The 21,292-nt window shown below is 60.2% G+C and overlaps 1 protein-coding gene across 3 annotated transcripts in view; it reads left to right on the plus strand.

The window, feature by feature from the left end:
- The window catches only part of DAGLA (diacylglycerol lipase alpha), a 60,364-nt gene that overhangs the window by 33,255 nt on the left and 5,817 nt on the right, over positions 1-21,292 (plus strand). For all 3 annotated transcript variants that reach the window (XM_051967155.1, XM_051967156.1, XM_051967157.1), the window contains exons 2-18: positions 563-701; positions 973-1,184; positions 1,401-1,502; positions 1,795-1,933; positions 4,120-4,207; positions 4,734-4,868; positions 5,506-5,583; positions 6,882-7,006; positions 10,157-10,310; positions 11,294-11,377; positions 11,643-11,720; positions 11,850-11,930; positions 12,019-12,161; positions 13,272-13,340; positions 13,589-13,661; positions 14,794-14,990; positions 15,124-15,253. In XM_051967155.1, the coding sequence (XP_051823115.1) occupies positions 607-701; positions 973-1,184; positions 1,401-1,502; positions 1,795-1,933; positions 4,120-4,207; positions 4,734-4,868; positions 5,506-5,583; positions 6,882-7,006; positions 10,157-10,310; positions 11,294-11,377; positions 11,643-11,720; positions 11,850-11,930; positions 12,019-12,161; positions 13,272-13,340; positions 13,589-13,661; positions 14,794-14,990; positions 15,124-15,253 (1,983 nt within the window). In that variant the 5' untranslated portion in view covers positions 563-606. The remainder of the gene's footprint in view (positions 1-562; positions 702-972; positions 1,185-1,400; positions 1,503-1,794; positions 1,934-4,119; positions 4,208-4,733; positions 4,869-5,505; positions 5,584-6,881; positions 7,007-10,156; positions 10,311-11,293; positions 11,378-11,642; positions 11,721-11,849; positions 11,931-12,018; positions 12,162-13,271; positions 13,341-13,588; positions 13,662-14,793; positions 14,991-15,123; positions 15,254-21,292) is intronic.

Raw genomic sequence — 21,292 nt, forward strand, 5'->3', positions numbered from 1 at the left:
CGGCGTCCCCTGCGTGCTCAGGGACAGTGGTCTCTGCCCAGGATCCGGGTTGGGCCCAGTTGTTCCTCATCTCTACCCTCATCCTGGGCTTCGTTTGGAGAAGCCCCTGGAGGGGCAGGGCTGGCTGTCGGCTGCGAGACCCCTGAGAGTGGGGGGCAGCTGGACCCTCCCCCGGGCCCCCGGGCCCAGCCGGCAGAGCTCCTGTGCTTGGACTGGGGACGCCCGCCCGGCCCTCCAGGCCTGGGCTCCCGTGACAGTCTCGGGGAGTCCTGAGATCCAGAGAGGGGCAGCCCCTTTCCCAAGGAGGCACAGGTCCCCGGGTAGCCAGAGTGGGACTCGGCGCTTGCTCCCGGCCCCGGGTCCTTCCCTCCTCTCCCGGGCGCAGAGTTGGGGGGGGGGCAGAGCAGGCCGTTGCCCCCGGGAGCCCCCCTGCCCCGAGCCCTCCCCCGCCGCCCCCGCACTGAGCCCAGGAGGAGGAGTCACTGAGGGGCAGGCCCGGGCCTGCCCCCCGCCCCGTGCCCAGGGCCATGGGCACGTGTGGACGCCTTCTGCTCCTCCGCAGGAGGTGAGCGTCGCGCCTGCTGAGCCTCCCCAGACCCGCTCGCCATGCCCGGAATCGTGGTGTTCCGCCGGCGCTGGTCTGTGGGCAGCGATGACCTCGTCCTGCCGGCCATCTTCCTCTTCCTCCTCCATACGACCTGGTGAGTGCCGGGCCCCGGCAGGGAGGGGGGCAGCCCCCCAGACCCTGGAGCCCCCTTAGCGTCTCCTCTCAGAATCCGCCCTCCCCGCGAGCGCCCCTCGGGACCCAGCTGGGCCCTTCCATGGTCTAACCTACCATCGCAGGGCCCCGAGGGCTCCTCGGCAGGGAAGCATCTGCGGGCGCGCTGCCCGTCTGCCCACATGTCCTCGGGGTGCTGGGAAGAGGGCCGCGGACGGCCACTGACCACCCGGCCACCGCTGACCACCCGGCAGGTTTGTGATCCTCTCCGTGGTACTCTTCGGCCTGGCGTACAACCCCAACGAAGCCTGCTCCCTCAACCTGGTGGACCACGGCCGCGGCTACCTGGGCATCCTCCTGAGCTGCATGATCGCCGAGATGGCCATCATCTGGCTGAGCATGCGGGGGGGCATCCTCTACACGGAGCCCCGCGAGTCCATGCAGTACGTGCTCTACGTGCGCCTGGGTAAGGCCCGCCCGTGCCCTGGCAGTGCCCCCGGCACCCTCCCCTGGGCACACACCTGGCACTGCCCCCTGGCACCTTCCATGGGCACACACTGGCACATGCCCCCTGGCACCCTCCCCTGGGCACACACCTGGCACGTGCCCCTGGCACCCTCCCCAGGCACACACAGAACCCCCCCCGGCACACCCTCACACACTGGCCCTGCTCTCCTTGCAGCGATCCTGCTCATTGAGTTCATCTACGCCATCGTGGGCATCGTCTGGCTCACCCACTACTACACCTCCTGCAATGATGTCACTGCCAAGAATGTCACCCTTGGTAGGTCCCCGCCCTCGGCGCCCAGAAGGGGGAGGGGCCACCCCCCCGGGGGTGACTGGGATTCCAGGGTCTGGGACCCGAAGCCAGAGGGGGCAACTGAGGCTCGGAGGTGCAAACGGGGCGGGGAGCCTTACGGGACGTGCTCCCTGAGACCCACTGACGGTTCCCTCCTTCCTGCTGTTCTGTGTCCGGGCATCTGGGGGGGGCTCCCGTTCCCCCCGCGGAGGGAGAGGGAAGGAGAGCCTCGGTGGCCCTGACTGCCCCCTCCTCCCTCCCCACCCCCACGCCCCAGGGATGGTCGTCTGCAACTGGGTGGTCATCCTGAGCGTCTGTATCACCGTCCTGTGTGTCTTTGACCCCACGGGAAGGACCTTCGTCAAGCTGAGGGCCACCAAGAGGAGGCAGCGGAACCTGCGGACGTACAACCTGCGGTCAGTCCCCCGCCGGGGCCGGGGCCGGGGCCGCAGGGGAAGGAGCCCAGGGAGGGACCGAGGCGCAGGGCTCTCCCCCTCCCCCCTGCCCCAGCCCCCTCTGCCTCCCAGCGCCCATTAACCTTACGGGAGGACGCAGAGGGACGGCGGGGGCCGCGCCCGGAATGTCGGGCAGGGAGGGCTCCTCGCAGGAAGGGCTCTGGCCCAGGAAGGCTCCGGCTTAACAGAGAAGGCGAAGGCGGCCATGTTTGGCCACAGTCGTACAAAGGCCTGGGCGTCGTGAGCCCCAAGTGCCGCCTTCTGCCCTGGCAAATTAGGGGTCGTGCTCCGAACACGGGGGAGGAGGGGAGGAGGAGGAGGAAAAGGAGGGATGGGGAGGAAGAAGGGGAGGAGAAAGGGGAGGAATGAGGAGGAAGGGGGAGGGGAAGAAGAGGAGGAAGAAGAGGGTAAAGAGGAAGAAGAAGGGGAGGAGAGATGCGGAAGAAGGGTGAGGAGAAAGAGGAGAGGGAGAAGGGAGGAGGAGGAGGAGGAGGAAGAGCAGCAGGAGGAAGAAGAGGAGAGGGGAAGTAGAAGGAGGCTTCTCCAGCCGCTCCCTCCTCGGCTGTCTCAGCGCTTAGGAATCAGCTCACCACACCCTGTGGCTGCTCATGGGCCCCCTCCATGTCTCTTTGAGGCCAGCAGTCGTGAGCTCAGTGTCCGGTTAGCTCAGAACTCCTTCCCCGAGGGGCTCCTCCTTGCCCTGCTCCTCCTCCCTGAGGGGCTCCTCCTTGCCCTGCTCCTCCTCCCTGAGGGGCTCCTGCCCACCCTTCCACTTCTCCCCAGGGGCTCCTCCTTGCCCTGTTCCCTCCTCCCTGAGGGGCTCCTGCCCACCCTTCTGCTCCTCCCCAGGGGCTCCTCCTTGCCCTGTTCCCTCCTCCCTGAGGGGCTCCTGCCCACCCTTCTGCTCCTCCCCAGGGGCTCCTCCTTGCCCTGCTCCCTCCTCCCCAGGGGCTCCTCCTTGCCCTGCTCCCTCCTCCCCAGGGGCTCCTCCTTGCCCTGCTCCTCCTCCCTGAGGGGCTCCTCCTTGCCCTGCTCCCTCTTCCCCAGGGGCTCCTCCTTGCCCTGCTCCTCCCTGAGGGGCTCCTGCCCACCCTTCTGCTCCTCCCCAGGGGCTCCTCCATGCCCTGCTCCCTCCTCCCTGAGGGGCTCCTGCCCACTCCGGGGCTGCGGCCGGCGCACAGTGTGCTCTCTTGCCGTCGGGGGCTTTGTGGTTGCGAAGCTTTAATCAAAGAGCTCTTGGGCGGCCTCGGAGTTGACAGCCAGCCCCCGCCGCCTCCAGCTGCCACTTAACGCTCCGGTGCCCGTCAGCTGCCCTGGAGAGCTCCAGGTCCCCGCGTAAGGGCCGGGCCTTTGTGCTGGGGGCCCCGGAAGCCATCCCAGCGTCCTTTGCTCCCAGGTCATAGGGAAGTCCTGGCGGCCCCAGGTGGCTCTGAGGAGCCCCGGTGTTTCCGGCCAGTCAAGGAGCCCTGGAACTCGAGGCCTTGGGGCCCTTTTGGGGGCAATCAGTAAGGGCCGGCCTGGGCAGGATCCCAGGGCCTGACTGGTCTCCCAGGCGGCTCTGCAGGAAGCTCCTCCCTCCGCTCCCTCTCAGGCCCAGCCGGCGGCCCCGGGGACGAGCGGTTTGCTCTGCTCCGGCCTCGGGTCCTTGGCTCCGGCCCGGCCCTGCTGGAGAGTTCCAGGAGCAGCCTCGGACTCTTTCCGCCCCAGCTTTTCCTCCTGGGAGGCCGGCTGAGCCGAGAGGCCCCCTCGCCCCCGGGCAGGACGGTCAGAGGCCGGCGGCCTCCCGGACACTCGGCGGTTCTTCCGTGGGCTTGTGTGGCCGGGCCAGGGGCGGAGGAGGCAGGGAGTGACGCCCTTTCCTCGGAGCGCCCCCCGTGTCCTGCTCCGGAGCCAGTCTCAGTCTCCTTCAGGCTTAGAAAGGAGATGGGGATTCTGTTCTTTCTCCTCCAAAAGAGAACGGGCCCAGCGCGGAGCCAGAGGGGAGAGCTGCCGGGGACGGAGGGCCTCCGGGGGGGCTCAGAGCCTCCATCCTCCCGGACAGGCCTGGGCTGGGGTCTGAGCGCCTGGCCCCTTCCCGGGGGCCTCCCCTCGCCCCTGCGGCCTGATCGGGGCCCCCTGACGGGTCCTTCTGGCTCCGACTCCCACAGGCACCGCCTTGAAGAGGGCCAGGCTACCAGCTGGTCGCGCCGGCTCAAAGTGTTCCTCTGCTGCACGCGGACCAAGGACTCCCAGTCGGTGAGGGCCCGCCCGCCCCTCCCCGGTTCCCCTGCAGCGGCTGGGCGGGCAGAGCCGGGGCGGGGGGTGACAGAACCTCAGGGGGGCCGGGGGGGGCAGAGCCTTGGGAGGGGGCGGGCGCTGACCCCTCCTGCAGCAGCGCGTCTCCCGCCAGAAGGGCCCCACCTGCCCGGGGAGGAGGGCTGGGGAGCACTCCTGGCGTCAGGGACAGCCAGGGTGAAGGCCGGGTCAGGGCTGCCCAGGTGCCCTGTGTGGCGGGATCACAGGAGGGCCGGGGGAGGAGCTCTTGATGCCCGAGAGAACCCTGGGGGTAACTGGCTACAGCAGCGGGGAGAAGCTGGGGCCCAGTTTGGAGGCCCCACACTCGTCCGGGAACGGGCCATGAGCTCAGCGGAGGCCGAGGAGGAGACACAAGGGACAGGGTGGAGGGGGAGGTCCCGGTGGGGGCCCCAGGGCGGGCTTCCTGGAGGAGGACTGACTGATCGGGCTCTCCCCCTTCTCCCGGGCTCCGCCCCCGGATGTTCAGGACGCCTACTCAGAAATCGCCTACCTCTTTGCGGAGTTTTTCCGAGACCTCGACATCGTGCCGTCTGATATCATCGCGGGGCTGGTGCTTCTGAGGCAGAGACAGCGGGCCAAGCGCAACGCGGTGCTGGACGAGGTGCGAGGGCCCCGCTCCCCCTCCCGGGCCCCCCGGCCCCTCTGCCTCCCCCATTCACGGCCTGGCTTCCTCTTGCTCCCCAAAGGTTTCCCCTTGGGAGCAGAGTGTTCTCAAATGTTAGGCAAGGTCTGGGGGCCTTAGGGGACCCCAAGCTCAAGGCCACGGGGGCCGGCCCAGGGGAAGGAGCAGCTGCTCCCCCCCCCCCACGGGCCCTCAGGCTCTGGTGCCCTCACCTTCAGGGACAAGGGAGCTTGAGCCCGGTAAGAGCTTCCTGACAGTCTGAAGGGCTCCCTCCAATCTCTGGGCTCAGCCCTGGAGGGCGGGGGGTGAGAGGCAGTTTCCCTAAATGGGGCCTCCTCCAGGTCCAGGCTCGAACCCTGGCCAGTGGGATGAGCCTTTGGGAGCCCGAGATTCTGGGACAGCTGGCCCCAGGTGGGCTCCATGCTGTTGGGGAGCACGGGCCTGGGGTGCTCCTGCCTGAGGCAGACATGAGCCCACATTAGCCATCATGCCGTGGGAGAGGGCCCACGGGGGACGGAGGATGTCGGGGGGGTCTGAGAGGAAGCGGCCGCTGGGCGCCCGCCCGGGGTGGGGGCGCCCCCCTCTAACCCTAACCCTCCCCCGTGCTCCATTACAGGCCAACAACGACATCTTGGCCTTCCTGTCTGGGATGCCCGTCACCCGAAACACCAAGTACCTGGACCTCAAGAACTCGGTGAGTCCGAAAGGTTCCGGTGACGCCTGTGTGGCCCGTGAGCCTGCCCCGCCCCCACCCGCTCCGTGCTCCCTGGCTCCCCTCCTTCGGCGCCGGCTCCGCGGCTCGGGTCCCATTCTCGCCCTCCCTGCCGCGGCCCCTCTTCCCGAACAGGCTGCCCCCAGCCCTTCCTCAGAGCTCGCATCCGTTCGCCTGGGCCCGGCCGCGGGGCACGTTCGGGCGAAACACTGACTAAAGACCGCGAGAGGAGAGGCCATCGCGGCTCCTCCCCGAGGCTTTGCTCAGTCAGTGGCCAAGCACTTATTAAGCCCTCGGTGTGTGCTAAGCGCTGTCCGGGCCGGGGAGACCCGAGCAGGCTCTGCCAGGGCCCAAGGATGCTCCCCTCCTGTGCCTCGCCCCCCTCCCCCCGCCCAGCATGGGGGCCCGCGTGCCCCCCGGACCCCTCTCCCGAGGGAGCCTCAGCCCTCGGGGCCCCTCAGAGGCAGCGGGCGCCCAGCGGCCGTCCCAGGGCGGGAGCTTCCTTCCGCACAAGGAGATAATTGCCTTCCCTGCACTTGTTCCTGAAGAGCAGACGAGAAGACAGGGATGTTTCCGCCCCTCTGGGCCCTGATTAAGGAGCTACCTATTTAACTTTACAAGATGACTAATAACCTCTTTTTAACTTTTACAAGGTGACTAATCCCCTTTCAGGAGACGCTCCTGCTCTCCCCTCGCCCGGGGCTCCCGGGCACACGGAGGTGGCGGAGCCTCTGGCTTCTGGCGGAGCGCGGGGCGAGCCTGGCCCGGGGACCCCCAGGCACCCCCCCCCGCCTCTGCGCCTGCCCCAGGGCTTGGACAGGGGACGGGAGCGGGGCTCGTTCTCCTGGGGGCACCGGCGGCCGTCCTCGCCCCGCCCATGGCCTCGGAAGCCTCGCTCCGGGGGCTCAGGACCCACGTCCCCCGGCAGCGGCCGCTGGGCCAGGAGCCGGGCTCCTTGGACCCACCCGGGGACGTGTTCTGGCCGCCTGGCTCTCCTCAGGACGGGCCCCAGCGCATGCCGTGCCGAGGCCTCGTCCCCAAGTCATTAATCCTGAGACTGACGCAATAGGACGGGTCTCTGTAGGATTCGCGACCTCGTTGCGCGGAGATAATTAGAGAAATGCAATTACTGTCTCCTCCGGCTCCCCCCTCCTCAGGCCTCCTGCCGTGCGACAGCTCGAGTCCTTCCCCGTTACCTCGGCCCTCGAGGTGGCCGTCGCCGGGGCCCCTGGGAGGGGCCGCTCCCGCCGGGCCTGACACCACCCCCTCCTCTCTTTCAGCACGAGATGCTTCGCTACAAAGAGGTCTGTTATTACATGCTCTTTGCCCTGGCTGCCTATGGTTGGCCCATGTACCTGATGCGGAAACCCGCCTGCGGCCTCTGCCAGCTGGCCAGGTCCTGCTCGTAAGTGCGTGCTCTGCCTCCCCCAGCCCCTGTGGCCTACTCTAGCTCCCTCCCTCTCTCTCGCCTCCCTTCCTTTTCTTCTTTGTTTCCTTCTCCCTCCCTTCCTCCCTCCCTTCCTCCCTCCCTCCCTTCTTCTCCTTCCTCCTTCCTTTCTCCCTTCCTCCCTTCCTTCCTTGATTCTCTCCTTCCTTCCTTCCTTCCTTCTTTCCTTCCTTCTTCCTTCCTCCCTTCCTTCCTTCCTTCTTCCTTCCTTCCTCCCTCTATCCTTCTTCCTCCCTCCCTCCCTTCCTTTATTCTCTCCTTCCTTTCTTCCCTCCTTCCTCCCTCCCTTCCTTCTCCTTCTTCTCTTCTTCTCTTCCTCCCTTCTTCCCTTCCTTCCTTGATTCTCTCCTTCCCTTCCTTCCTTGATTCTCTCCTTCCTTCCTTCCTTCCTTCCTTCCTTCCTTCCTTCCTTCCTTCCTTCCTTCCTTCCTTCCTTCCTTCCTCCCTCCCTCCCTTCCTTCTTTCCTTCCTTCCTCCCTCCCTTCCTTCCTCCTTTCTTCCCTTCCTTTCTTCCCCAAGCAAACCAACAGTAAAAGCACGGATCCAATGCCCTTTTCCAGCAGTGCCCCCAGCCCTGGCACCTTTCCCCAGGCCCTGAGGGAGGCTCCATGAAACGTCTCCATCCCTCATCTGACCCAGTTCAGAGCATCACAGCTGGGCTGGAAGAGCAGAGTGTCCCGCGGACGCCTGCATCCTTGACCTACTCCTGTCTCCTTGCCGTCCCTCGCTAGCACATTTGCCCCTCCTTTTCCCCCTCCAGAGACAGACCCTCCTAAGTGGGCCAGGACACGGTGCCCTCCCTCACAAGGGCACCGCTCGTTCCCGTGGCGGCTGGGGCCCTGAACTAGGACAGCTCCCCGGGCCGCCGGTCTAGCCCGGCGTGCAGACGGCGTGGCCGTGCAGAGCCGGCGGTAGCCACCGAAGCCCCGAGCCGCCGGGCGTCCCCTCGCTGCCCCCCGCCCAGGAGACGTCCGGGGCCCCCGGAGGAAGCCTTCCCTGGCCCTCTGGCAGGGGCGGCACAGAAAGCGGGACTTCCCGGTACACTCAGATTGGCGTCAGCTAGCTGTCACATAGAAGGTTAAAGCAGGACCCCGGACCAGAGAGCAGAGGATGGAGGGGGCTCAGAAGGCAGAACGGCTGAGCCGGGAGGGACCTTAGACATTCACTGTGGGAGCCACGGCAGAGCTGGCCTTAGAGGCAGCCCGGGAGCTCAGAGGGCGCCTCGGGGCTTCCCCTCCAGCTCCGGCCGGCTGCCAGGGCCAGGCCGCAGAACCGCGGTCCCGGGGTCAGCCGTGGCTCTGGCCGGGCAGCCTGAGGGTTGCTCACCACGTTCCCGGAGGTTTTAGGCTCTGAGCCATTTGGGCCTCGGCAGGTCGGAAGGAACGGGCCTTCATCCCATAGAGGCTTCCTCCTTGGGTCCCAGGGCTGGTGATCCTGGCCTTCACATGCCAGCCTGGCAGGGAGAGGCGGGGGCTGGGCAGGGCGGTGGCCAGGGCCAGGACGGGGCAGAGCCCTCTCCTGTTAACATCGAGCCTGCCTTCTTGTGAAATTCTCAGAGGTCGCTCCCCATGACTTGGACGTTCCTCGACCCTGTGGCTGCCTCCAAACCTCAGGGGTGCCCGGGGGAAGCTCTGATCCCAAAGGGAACGTTTTCCTTCAGCCTCCATGGCCAAGCCCTGGAGGCTGAAGGAAGCCTCCAGCAGCCCTTTGTCCCAGACGCCCCGTCCTCCCTCAGCTGGAAGGGTGTGCGCCCAAGCAGGGGTCCCTCCGCCCTTCCGTCCCGGTCCGGCCCCATGAGCGGCCCTCAGGGTCAGACGGTCGGCCCTCCGTTCCCGCTTTGCCCCCCAATTGGAGGCAGGAGCCAGCATCTGCTAGGAAGGGTCCTGAGACCTCCAGTTCCTCATTTAGACGCTTAAGACTTTGCCGTCCAGAGCGGAGGCCGCTCCTCTGCCAGGGCCCTGGGTTCGAATCAGGTGACCTCTTGGACCCCGTCCAGCTTGAATGTGATTGGCCTGTCCACTCCACATCCACACACACACATGCACGCACACACACACTCACACGCACACACTCACACACACACACACGCCCCAGTTCCTCCCAAGTGTATAAAGCTCGTCATTATTTCCTTTGGAACCTCCGAGGCCCGCAGAGGCCCCAGGGGCCCGCGGCGGAGCCCAGGCCCTTCTTGGGGGCTTTTCGCCCGATTTGGATCATGTCGGTTGGAGGCCGCCCTTGATAAAGAGCATCCTTCAGCACAGGGTCACAGCGTGCGCTCGGCCCCGCCACGTTCCTGAATCTTGTTTGATGTTTTAGTGGTTTTTTCTATTTTTTAAAATTACTGCCATTTACCAGTGAGTCACTGAGAGCGCCTGCCTTTGGCACCAGCCTTGGCGGCAGGAGGACCCGAGTTCAAACCCGATGCTTCCTGGCTGTGTGACCCTGGGGGAGTCACTTAGCCCCACCTGCCTCGGCAGAGAGAGGGGAAGAGAACCTCCTTCGTAATAAGCCAGTAGTTCCGCAAAGCTGATCCCTCGGGGCCCAGACGGGCTCCTCCCCGGGCCGGAGTCCGCGAGGGCCCCGTCCCGGCCGCTGGGACCGGACAAGGCCGCTACCTCCGCGTCCCGGGGAGGGGGCCGGTCCCTCCTCCAGCCAGAGCGATGAGGTGGCTGCAGATTCCGGGGCCCCAGCGGCTCGCGGCTCGTATCTGATCCTCACGAGGAGCTTAGGGAACTTGCCCCATGAGTGAGGCTGGCCCCGGCCCACGGCGAGGGAGGAAGTGCAGGGGGGGCCACGATGTCCGGCCTCCCTGTCCAGGGGGGAGCCCTAAGGCTCCTGGGCTTCTCCACGGATCCCAGAACGGGAGGGAGGCTGGGGGAAGGTCACTGGGCCCCCCGGGGGGGATTTAGGGGAATCGGGCTCCTCCTGCCTCTCCCCTGGCCGCCTGCCCTAGAGAGGCCTCTGGTGAAGGCTCTGGATGAGGCCGGAGACGCCGCTCCTAGGGAGCATGGGTTGGCCGCTGGCTCCCTCTGGTGGCCCGCGGTGGAGCTGCGCCCTGTCGGAGCACCGCCTGCTCCCCGGCCCCCAAGCTCCTGGTGTCCCCCGCAGGTGCTGCCTCTGCCCCTCCCGCCCCCGCTTCGCCCCCGGGGTCACCATCGAGGAGGACAACTGCTGCGGCTGCAACGCCATCGCCATCCGCCGCCACTTCCTGGACGAGAACATGAGCTCGGTGGACATCGTCTACACCTCCTGCCACGACGCGGTGAGGGCTCGCGCGGGGACCCAGGGCCCGGCCCCGCCTGCAGCGAGTGACCGCCCTGCTCTGTCCTAGCCCGGGAGCAAGTAGGACTCCTCCCTGCAGCCTCCTCTGGCCCAAGAGCCGAGGGTCAGCCTGAGCCGAAGAGCCCTGGCGGAGGTGGCCGGCCCCCCTCCCTGCCCTTGGGCTGGCAGTGCCCACGGGCCCGGGGCCAGAACCGGGAAGGGGACGGTGGGAGAGGCCGGACGGGCGCCGCCCCCGGTCCTCGCCCCTTAGCCCTCACCTCCCTTCCCTCGCCCCCTCCCCATCTCTTTCTCGGGGCGGGGGGTCTCCAAGCGGCGCGGCGGGCACAGAGGGGCTCGGGGGGAGGAAGAGCCGGGGCCCCCCGCCCAGGCTGCCGGGAGACAGTGCGAGCGCCCGTGGGAGCCCGGGACGGGAGAGGAGATGGCAGAGCGTGAAATTGTGTGGGACGCGGCAGAAGGCCCGGGGGAGTCGGAGACGGGGAGATGGGAGTGGGCTGGTCAGCTGCAGGGGGGCTCGGGCCTTGAGGAACAGCCCAGATGAGGCCGGGGGCAGAGAGCAGGGCATTCTGGGGGGAGCACAGCCCACGCAGGCACAGGGAAGAGGGGGCAGTGTAAGCAAGTGGAGGGAGGGGGGCCACAGCCCAAGCAAACTAAGAGACATGGGCATTCTGGGGGGGGGCACGGCTCACGCAGGCGCAGGGAGGGGGACACAGCACAAGCAAGTGCAGGGAGGGGGGCATTCTGGGGAGGGCTGTAGCCCAAGCAAACACCAGGAGGGGAGCACAGTCCAAGCAGACATGGGAGGAGGAGAATGGCTGTGGGGCAGGGCCAGGCCCAGTGTGACGGGCTGAGTTCGAGCTCCTGCTGGGGAGGCCGGCCTCTGGAGCCTCCCCCAATACTGGCCTCTGCCACAAGAGGGCCCAGCGCCCGCTCCTCCCTGACTTGGAGGCTCTGCCCCCTCCTCAGGTCTACGAAACCCCCTTCTATGTGGCTGTGGACCATGACAAGAAGAAGGTGGTCATCAGCATCCGGGGCACCCTGTCCCCTAAGGTAGGCGGCCCCTCCCCGCCCTTTCCCCTCGGACGTCTGGCCGGCGAGCAGCCGAGCCCTGGGGAGCCCCTGGTCTGTGCCGGGCCCGGGCCCGGGCGGGAGAATGAGGACCAACGAGGAGGCGGGACGGGGGCGGGATGGCAGCTGTTCTAAAGAGAGTGAGCTCGGTGCAGCGGACAATTTGGGGGAGACCCCGAGTTCCCTTCCCCGCCAGCCCCCCTTCCCCGGCTTCTCGCGGCTCTAACCGTCTGGATTCTCCTCCAAGGACGCGCTGACAGACCTGACGGGCGACGCCGAGCGGCTCCCGGTGGAGGGTCACCACGGCACGTGGCTGGGACACAAGGTAGGCCCCGGGCCCTTTTCCGCAGGGTCCTCTGCCTGTGCCCCCTGCCCTTCTGCCGGCCCCGGGGGCCGTCACCTTCTCTGGGGCCCGAGAAGAACGGGCGCCCTGACCCACCCTCCCCCTTCCTAGGGGATGGTCCTCTCTGCCGAATACATCAAGAAGAAGCTGGAGCAGGAGATGGTCCTCTCACAAGCCTTCGGGCGGGATCTGGTGAGTGGCCCGCGGGGCCCCTGGGACGCCCTCTCGGGGCTGGGGGGGGAAGCGTGGCCGGGCGTCTGACCTCCGCTCTCTCCCCCAGGGCAGAGGAACCAAGCACTACGGCCTGATCGTGGTGGGCCACTCTTTGGGGGCCGGCACTGCCGCCATCCTCTCCTTCCTCCTGCGCCCTCAGTACCCAAGTCTCAAGTGCTTTGCCTACTCCCCCCCGGGAGGCCTGCTGAGGTAGGTGGGCGCCGCGGCCGGGAACGAGAAGGCCTCTGGGCCCTTGGAGCCGCTGGGGGCTGCGACGCGCCTTTGGGGGTCCGCACCTGGCAAAGGGAGGAGGGCCTGCGCTCAGAAAAGTGGGGGGGGGCTGGATCCCGGGGCCAGAGGTCGGCTCTGGGGAACCCGGAAACGGGAACGTGCAGAACCCTGGAGAACTGCCCACCGCCCGATCCCAAGGGGGGAAGGTGGAGAATGTGGGAGAGGAGGCTCGGCCTCTGGAGCACAGGCCCTCCCTGGGCAGGGACCCCCCCCGGACCACTGCCCCCCCAAGGAGTTAGTGCAGGCGAGAGAACCTCAGGCCACGTGCCGGGGGAGCCCTCAGCCATGATCGCCTCAGTCTCCCCATCTGTCAAGGGCAGAAGGTGCACTCCCCTCCCCCCACGGGGCTGGTGTGGGCTCGGAAGAGAGACCCTGGGCCCAGGGGTGTGACACAGGGTTAGGGGTCATGGGGACCAGTACAGGGGAGTAAGGGGGGGAGGGAGAAAAGGAGCCGTGGCCCCTGCCCTCAGGGAGCTAACAGTTGTGTGAAAGTGTGTGTGAGTGAGTGTTGTGTGAATCACACACAGAGGTACATGGACCCCCCACACACGCACACATACGTAGGACCCCCGTACCCCCTGGGGCTTTTCTTGGCAGAGATCTCAGAGGGCGTGGCCAGTTCTTTCTCCAGCTCATTAGACAGATAAGGAAACTGAGGCAGCTGGGGGAGGAGCTGGGATCACACGGCTGGTCAGTGTCAGGATTTGGTGCTTTGGGGAGTCGCCCTTCCCCTCCCAACCTTCCCAGCACCTGGATGAAGCTCCAGGATGTAGACGCATTGGACAAAGGGATGTTCCATACCAGAAGTTCCCTCCCCGCAAATCAAAAATCCAAGAGGAAACCTGCCTCCCAGTGGGGTCCGAGAGGGGCCCGAGGCAGGCTCTGGGCCCTCGGGGAGAGCAGGTTCCCTGTCTGAGGGGAGGAGTCTGGGCTGGTCGGGAGCATCCGGGAGGGACCTGGAAAGGGGCAGGGGGTGCCAGTGACCCCAGGTTCCAGGCCCTTGACCCCTTCCTCTGGGTTTCTTCTCAGCGAGGATGCCATGGAGTACTCCAAGGAGTTTGTGACTGCCGTGGTCCTGGGCAAAGACCTGGTCCCCAGGCAAGTGTGGCCCCCCGAGCTGCCCCACTGGCTCCTGGCCCCTGGTGTCTCTCCCCTTCCCCCTGCCCTCTTCTCAAACCCCCGTGCCCTGGGTGAGTGGACGAGGTGACCGTCTCGTGCCCGCCATCTCTTCCCCGGGCCCCGTCCCCACTGTGCCGGCTCCCTCTCCTGCCCGCCCCGGCCTAGGGCCAGCTCCCTTTGGGCTGCCGCCCCCAGGACCACCCTCAGCCTCGGTTCTCTCCCCATAGAATCGGCCTCTCGCAGCTCGAAGGGTTCCGAAGGCAGCTCCTGGACGTCCTGCAGCGGAGCACCAAGCCCAAAGTGAGCGCGCCCTCAGTGCCCCGACGGGCGCGGCGTCGTGCCAGGGCCGGGCCCTGTGTCCCCCCTGGGCTCTGTGGGGAGGCGAGGAGGAAGGGCAGGGCTCAGAACTCCCCTCTCTGTGTCACTAAGACCCTCACAGGCACTTGATGAGGGAGATAGAGCCGGTAACCCCCTTCTGCGGGGACAGAGAGTGAGTCCCGGGGAGAGGCTGGAGTCTGGTCCTCCCTTTTGGAGTCTTGGGAGGAGCAGCCGAGGGAGCCTAAGGGAGAGAGGGTGCCCCGTGGCTGATGGCGGCGAGACCCCCCCAGGAGGCTCCGAACTAGAGGCCAGAGGCCCTCCAGGCTCCTTCCTACCCTGAGATCCTGAAGCTTGGGCTCGGGCTCCAAGCATTCTGGGAGTAAGGAACCTGGGTTCAGATCCTGCCTTGGCCTTCTGGAGCTACGCGGCCCCTCCAAGCCTCAGTCTTTCCATCTGCACAGTGGGATGCTCTCTGCACAATTTAGGCCACTGGCTTGTTATAGGGAAAGTGCATCCTTCAGGCAGGATGGAAATGGGAACCAAGGCTGTTGTGACTTGTGAGACCAGGAGCCAGCCATTGTAGTCTCCACTCTCCCCCAGGGAGGGTCAGGGCACCCACAAAGAGGGTCAGGATGCCCACAGAGAGGGTCATGTGCCCCTAGAGAGGGTCAGGGCATTCTCAGAGAGGGTCACGTGCCCCCACAGAGGGTCAGGGCTCCCCCACAGAGGGTCAGGGTGCCCACAGAGAGAGGGTCACGTGCCCAGAGAGGGTCCAGGCACTCTCAGAGAGGGTCAGGATGCTCCCTCTGCAGTCTAGAATTTCCTGCCCCTGCTTCATCTCTGTCTCCCCAAAGCCGTGCCTGCCATACAGTAGGGGCTTCATAAAGGCACAGGAAGGGATTGAACGGGCAAACCAGGCAGTCCCTGGGAGCCCCGGCCAGGTGTGTCCGGAGGCCGTGGTGTTCTCCCTTCCTCTGGGAGTTTCCCACCTTCCCTTAAGCCCCTGCCCTGTTCTCTCTTGATTTCTCTTCCCGCCACCCTCCCCCAGCTCTTCCTCAGGAGCTCGGTGCCCACGCTCACTCTCCTGTTTTTCTCTGCTCTCTTCCCAAACCAGTGGCGCATCATTATTGGGGCCACCAAGTGCATCCCCAAGTCGGAGCTCCCCGAGGAGGCCGAAGTGACCGCCATGGCCAGCAACCGCCTCTGGACCCACCCCAGCGACCTGACCATCGCCCTGTCGGCCAGCACGCCCCTGTACCCCCCCGGCCGCATCATCCACGTGGTGCACAACCACCCAGCCGAGCACTGCTGGTAGGTACCCTCGGGCACCACGGGGCAGAGGCGGGGAGCCCGAGCCAGAGCGAGGGGAGGGGAGGGAGAAGCGGGCAGAGGGCTGCTCTGATCCCCGCCTTTTCCTTTCCCTGTCAATGTCTGTCTGACCCAGCTGCTGTGAGCAGGAAGAGCCCACGTATTTTGCTATTTGGGGGGACAACAAGGCCTTCAATGAAGTGATCATCTCTCCGGCCATGCTCCATGAGCACCTGCCTTACGTGGTCATGGAGGGGCTGAACAAGGTAAGGGGAGCCGTGGCCACTCAGCCCTGGCCAGGGCGTCCGCCCGGGGTCCCCACACCCGGGGCTGGGCACTTCCCTTTCCCGCTGTCCTTTCCCACCCTGTTGCCCCTTCTTTCTGACTACCGCTTTCCCTCAGTAGAACAAGTGAAGCAAAGTAAATGGAGGAGTGGCCTTTCTTCTGTCTCTGCCCCCCCCTTTACCTCCCTCTTTCCCTTTCCCTTCCTTCCCTTCCCTTTCTTCTCCCCCTCTTCCCCTTCCCTCCCCCTTTTCTCACCTTCTTCCTGCTCCCCTCCCTCTTTTCCTTTTCCTGCTCCCCACCACCCTCCTTCGCTGACCACTCCTCCCTCTCCCTCCCCTTCCCCTGCACCTCCTCTGTGTCCCCAGTGGCCCCCCTGATCTCCCTCCCGTCCTGGCTCTGCATACTTTGCTCTGCACAGCAGGTCCCATGGGCCTACTTCTCATTTCTGGCAGCTCAGTGACTGACCAGTCCTTCACCCTCACTCTCCTCCTCTTAATATGGGCCAGGATGCCCCGGGGCCCCCCACCCCAGGTCCGGGGAGCACCCTGTGGGCACCTTCTCCACCCCATCTCTTTGCCAGTGCACAAAAGGTCCCCTGAAATACATTGGTGCCCGTGGGACTTTCCCAGCAGTCCCCAGCCTGTTGGGACCGCAGTGGTATGGCAGAATCTGTATGGCTTAGCAACTTTCCTGGCCTAGACCGTGGAGATCACAGCTCCCAGCTTCCATTTCCCTCTGTCCCCGTGGCCTCTCGGAGGGAGCTGAGCGGAACCTCGCAGCCCCTTTGATTTCCCCACCTCCAATTTGACACCTTCCTTTACCCGGGCGCTGACAGTTGGCATTTCTTCTTTTGAAAGGTGACTTTGACCAATGATCTCTTAGGGAGCTGCTCTTGTTCTTAATTATGCTAATTCCTTCTATGTCCCGCAAATGTGGGTGAAGTTCTGGGCTCTTTGGCCCAGGAGATCCCAGGCCCCTACATGAACACGCTCCCTTCCGAGGCCTCGGAAAGGTCCCAGGAGACACGGCTCATTCTATAGAGGTGGAACCTGAGGCCTGGACAATCGAGAGGAAAATCGAGGAAGATCCCCAAGGGCCCAGCCCCCACCCCTTCCCCAGAACCATCACTGACCGGCCCTCTCTGACCCAAACTTTCAGTGGGTTTCATCCCCCCGCCCCGCCCGGCCTTTGAACCAGGGCAGCCAAGGATCATCCGCAGAGAGGGACTCTTCCTTCTCTTTCCTTCTCCTGCCCCCAAGCCTCCTTTGGGCAGGAGATTATGGGTCAGAGGAGAGAAGTGGAAAGCTCAAGCCCCAGACAGTTGGGGAGTCCTTGATTGACCTACTTGGAGTGAATGGGCAGGGTTGCCTCAGGGAGCCCTCAGCATCTTCTGCAGGGTAAGGGATCCCAGACTCCTCCCTAGGGGCCTTCGTCGAGAACCTGGATGAGAGAGCGGCCAGGATTTGGCCCCCAGCACTTCCTAGTGGAACCTCAAACAAGTCCCCGAACCCCTGGGCTTCACCAATGTTTTTGTCTGCAAAATAACAGCGCATAGAGTGCTGGGTCTAGATTTAGGCCCTGAGTTCATTTCTCTGAGCTCAAATCTGGCCTCAGACACTTCCTAGCTGGGTGACCCTGTGCAAGTCACTTCACCCCAATTACCTCAGTTTCCTCATCTGTGAAATGGACTGGAGGAAGAAATGGCAAACCATGCCAAGAAAACCCCAAATAGAGTCATGGAGAGCTGGACCCGGCTGAAACAACAATTGCATCCGACTCCAGGGACAGTTGGGAGCCTCAAAGGAGACGATGCCCATGAAGCACTTTGTAAGCCTTCTGGCCCTGCAGAAGTGCACGCTGATATATCGCCATCATCTTCGTCATAATTGCTACCATTATTGTCATTCATTATCATCACGATCATTTTTGTTATCAGTATCACGATCGCTGTTAGTAATTGTTATCGTCTTCATCTTTGTCATAATTATCGTTATTGCCGTCGTCATTTGCATCGTAGTTATCATTGTCATCTTCGTTATGGCCAGTATCATGAGCATTGTAATCATCATTTTCATCATCATATCGTTACTGTTATATCTTCGTCATCATCATTGTCAACATTATCGGTAGCATGATCATTGTTGGGATCATCATTTTCCTCATAATGATCATCGTTATTAACAATGTTGCCATTTTCACCATCATTATTAACATTGTTACCACTATCTTCATGTTATTAACAGCATTGTTACATTATTCTCATCATTATTAACAGTGTTGCCATTTTCGCCGTCATTATTAACATTGTTACCATTACCCTCATGTTATTAACAGCATTGCTACCATCACCATCATTATTAACAGTGTTGCCATTTTCACCATCATTATTAGCATTGTTACCATCACCATCATCATTATTAACAGTGTTGCCATTTTCACCATCATTATTAGCATTGTTACCATCACCATCATTATTAACAGTGTTGCCATTTTCACCATTATTTTTCACATTGTTACCACTACCCTCATGTTATTAACAGCATTGTTACCATCACCATCATTATTAACAGTGTTGCCATTTTCACCATCATTATTAGCATTGTTACCATCACCATCATCATTATTAACAGTGTTGCCATTTTCACCATTATTTTTCACATTGTTACCACTACCCTCATGTTATTAACAGTGTTGCCATTTTCACCATCGTGATTAACATTGTTACCATTACCTCATCGTCATCAACAGTGTTGCCATCTTCCTCATCATTATTTGTAAAGGGCTGAAACTCTGACTAGGTGCACTTGGATCAGACAATCGAGCACTTAAGGCTACTTATCTATTGGACGATAACTCTATTAGCATGTTTGGAATTTCTCTTCTCAATGCTTGGGGTTAGGAGAATTGTAAGGAGGGATTGGGGGATGGAGCGGGACGAGCCTGAGTCACTTTGGAGGTAGACGAGGAGAAGGGAGGTTGGGGAGAGCCTGTGGCAGTTTTGTCCATCCCCTTCACTTCTCTCCCTAAGGACCAAGGACTTTTGCTTATCCTGACTCTGGCTGATTCTGAGACCTCCAGGGAGCTAGCCCAGACTTTACAGTTATTAACATTGTTATCATTACCCTCCTAGTTATTAACAGCATTGTTACCATTATCGGCATGATTATTAACAGTTCCTATTATCACCATCATTATTAACATTGTTGCCATTTTCATCATTATTAACATTGTTGTCGTTGTTAATATTATTGCTACCGTTACCATCACCGTTATTAACGTTGTTACCATTATCATCACTATTATTAACATAATTATTATTATTAATATTATTGTTATCATTATCATCATCATTATCAACACAGTTATCATTATCATCACCATTATTACCATCGTTACCATTATCATTATTATTAACACAGTTATTAATATTACTGTTGCCATTATCATCATTATTATTAACATAATTATCATTATTAATATTACTGTTACCATTATCATCATCATTATCAACACGGTTATCATTATCATCACCATTATTAACATCGTTACCATTATCGTTATTAGTAACACAGTTATTAATATTACTGTTGCCATTATCATCATCATTATTAACATAATTATCATTATTGATATTACTGTTATCATTATCATCATCATTATTAACACGGTTATCATTATCATCACCATTATTAACATCGTTACCATTATCATCATTATTATTAACATAATTATCATTATTGATATTACTGTTACCATTATCATCATCATTATTAACACGGTTATCATTATCATCACCATTATTAACATCGTTACCATTATCGTTATTATTAACACAGTTATTATTAATATTACTGTTACCATTATCATCATTATTATTAATGTTGTTATCAGTATTATTATTGTTACCATTATCATCTTCATTAACATTGTTATCATTATCATCACCATTTTCATCATCATTAATATTGTTATCATTATCATCATCATTATTAATATTGTTATCATTATCATCATCATTATTAATATTGTTATCGTTATCATCATCATTATTAACAGTTATCATTATTACCATTATCATCTTCATTAACATTGTTACAGTTATTATTGATATTATTATCAATATCATCATTAACATTATCATCATTATTAACATTGCTACCATTATCATCATCATCATTAACATTGTTAAAATTATTATTATTGTTACCATTATCATCATCATTATTAACAGTTATCATTATTAATATTATTGTTACCATTATCATCTTCATTAACATTGTCATCATAGCCATCATCATTATTAACATTATCATTATTAAGATTATCTTCATTAGTGTAATCATTATTATCATGATTGTCGCTTCCATCAGTTATCATCATCGTTACCATTATCTTCTTCATCATCATCATCATTGGTATTATCATCGTTACCATCACCCACTTCCATCACCTTCCCAGAAAGCATTCCCTTGCCAACCCATGCTGACATATCAAGCCTCTGGGCCCCTTCCCTTGGAAGTACCCGGGGGTACTTTGCCCTGACGGCTGTTGCCTTTGCTTCGGACGCCCGCAGACTGCCGCCCCCCTTCCGGACTCCCCTCGTACTGTCCGGGGCACCATCGTTCTGCCAGTCTTGCAGCCTGAGTTCCTCACTCTCCTTCACCCTAGTTATCCAGTCACTTTCCATTCATTTGTTCTGTCTGTTCAGTACCAGTCGAACTCATTTCTCCCCTTATTCTCCACTACAGTTCAGGCCCTCAGCCTTCTAATTGGTCTCCCTGCCTCGAGTCTCATTCTTCTCTTCTCCCTCCTCTCCATAGTTACAGTGACGTATCTTCAGCTCAGATGTGAGCGTTCCGTTTTCTTACTCAGTAGAATCTCTGAGCTTCTTGTTGCCTCTGTTTGCCTTGGAAAGGCCTTCTTCCCCTTGTGGCTCTGGCCCACCTCACACCTCCTCAAGCTGGATGGTCCAGGCCTCCTCCACCACACTCTGCACGCACTCGCATTGGCTCTCCCCAGTGTCTAAAATTCACTCCATCCGCCACTCTATGCCCTTGAGCGAGTGATTTAACTTTGGAGTGTCCCAGGAAACACTTTAAGGCTCTTAAGTTTCATGGGCAGAGGAAGTTTTCCCTGTGGTAATGAAGTCAGGAGTCAGGGAAGAAAAAGAGAGGGAGCCAGATTGAGGAAGAAAGGAAAAGGCGAAGAGAAGAAAGATTTGGGCCTGTCCGTGTGGTCGTCCCCAAGTAGGAAGTGACCTCCTCGAGGCAGGATTGTTGCCTTTTGGTTTTTCTCCTCCCACCATCCAGCACAGCCTGGCATATGGTAGATAGGTGCCCCAGGATACAAGTCAGAAAATCTCATCTTCAAGCTGCTTGTGTTTTACTAGGGGCTGCCGGGTGTTCTCTGAGAAATAAATACAAAGCATGGACCGTTTCAAGGCATGCAGTACTAGCGCTAGAGGGAGTAGGAAGGACGTTCTTTAGGAGGCAGCTGAGGAAATCAACCAGAGGGAAAGAGGAAGTGGCTTTCAGGTACGAGGGATGGCTTGTTCAAAGGCACAGAGATGGGAGTTGTCAACAAGACTGGCGCTGAAATGGAAAGCTACCAATGGCTTGGTAACCTCCCCTTCCCCCCGACAGCCCCGGATGAGCTCCGTCCCGAGCTCAGCTTTGCTCACCGGCCTCCTGGCGGCGACCTCGTGGGGCCCTAGGTTCCCCAGTCACCACCTGAATTTCTCTTTAAACATTTATTTTAGTGCTCGTTTCCTTTCCTTTCCTTGGCGTGAAAACTGATAGTTTATGGCTCTGGCTAGAAGGAATCTTAGTGATCATCTAACCAAATGCCCTCATTCTATAGTGAGGAAACTCAGGAAGGGGAAGTTGTCGTAGACACCTTCCCAGGCATGATGGGATTGCAGCGTGAGCCGGGGTCTCTGGACCCCATTGGGAACGGCTTTGAGAAACTGGGGCACCTTTTTTCTTGGAAGATCACGATGAAAAACACCACCGCCGTCACTA

The sequence above is a fragment of the Antechinus flavipes genome, chromosome 6 (genome assembly GCF_016432865.1).
Source record: "Antechinus flavipes isolate AdamAnt ecotype Samford, QLD, Australia chromosome 6, AdamAnt_v2, whole genome shotgun sequence".
NCBI lineage: Eukaryota > Metazoa > Chordata > Mammalia > Dasyuromorphia > Dasyuridae > Antechinus > Antechinus flavipes.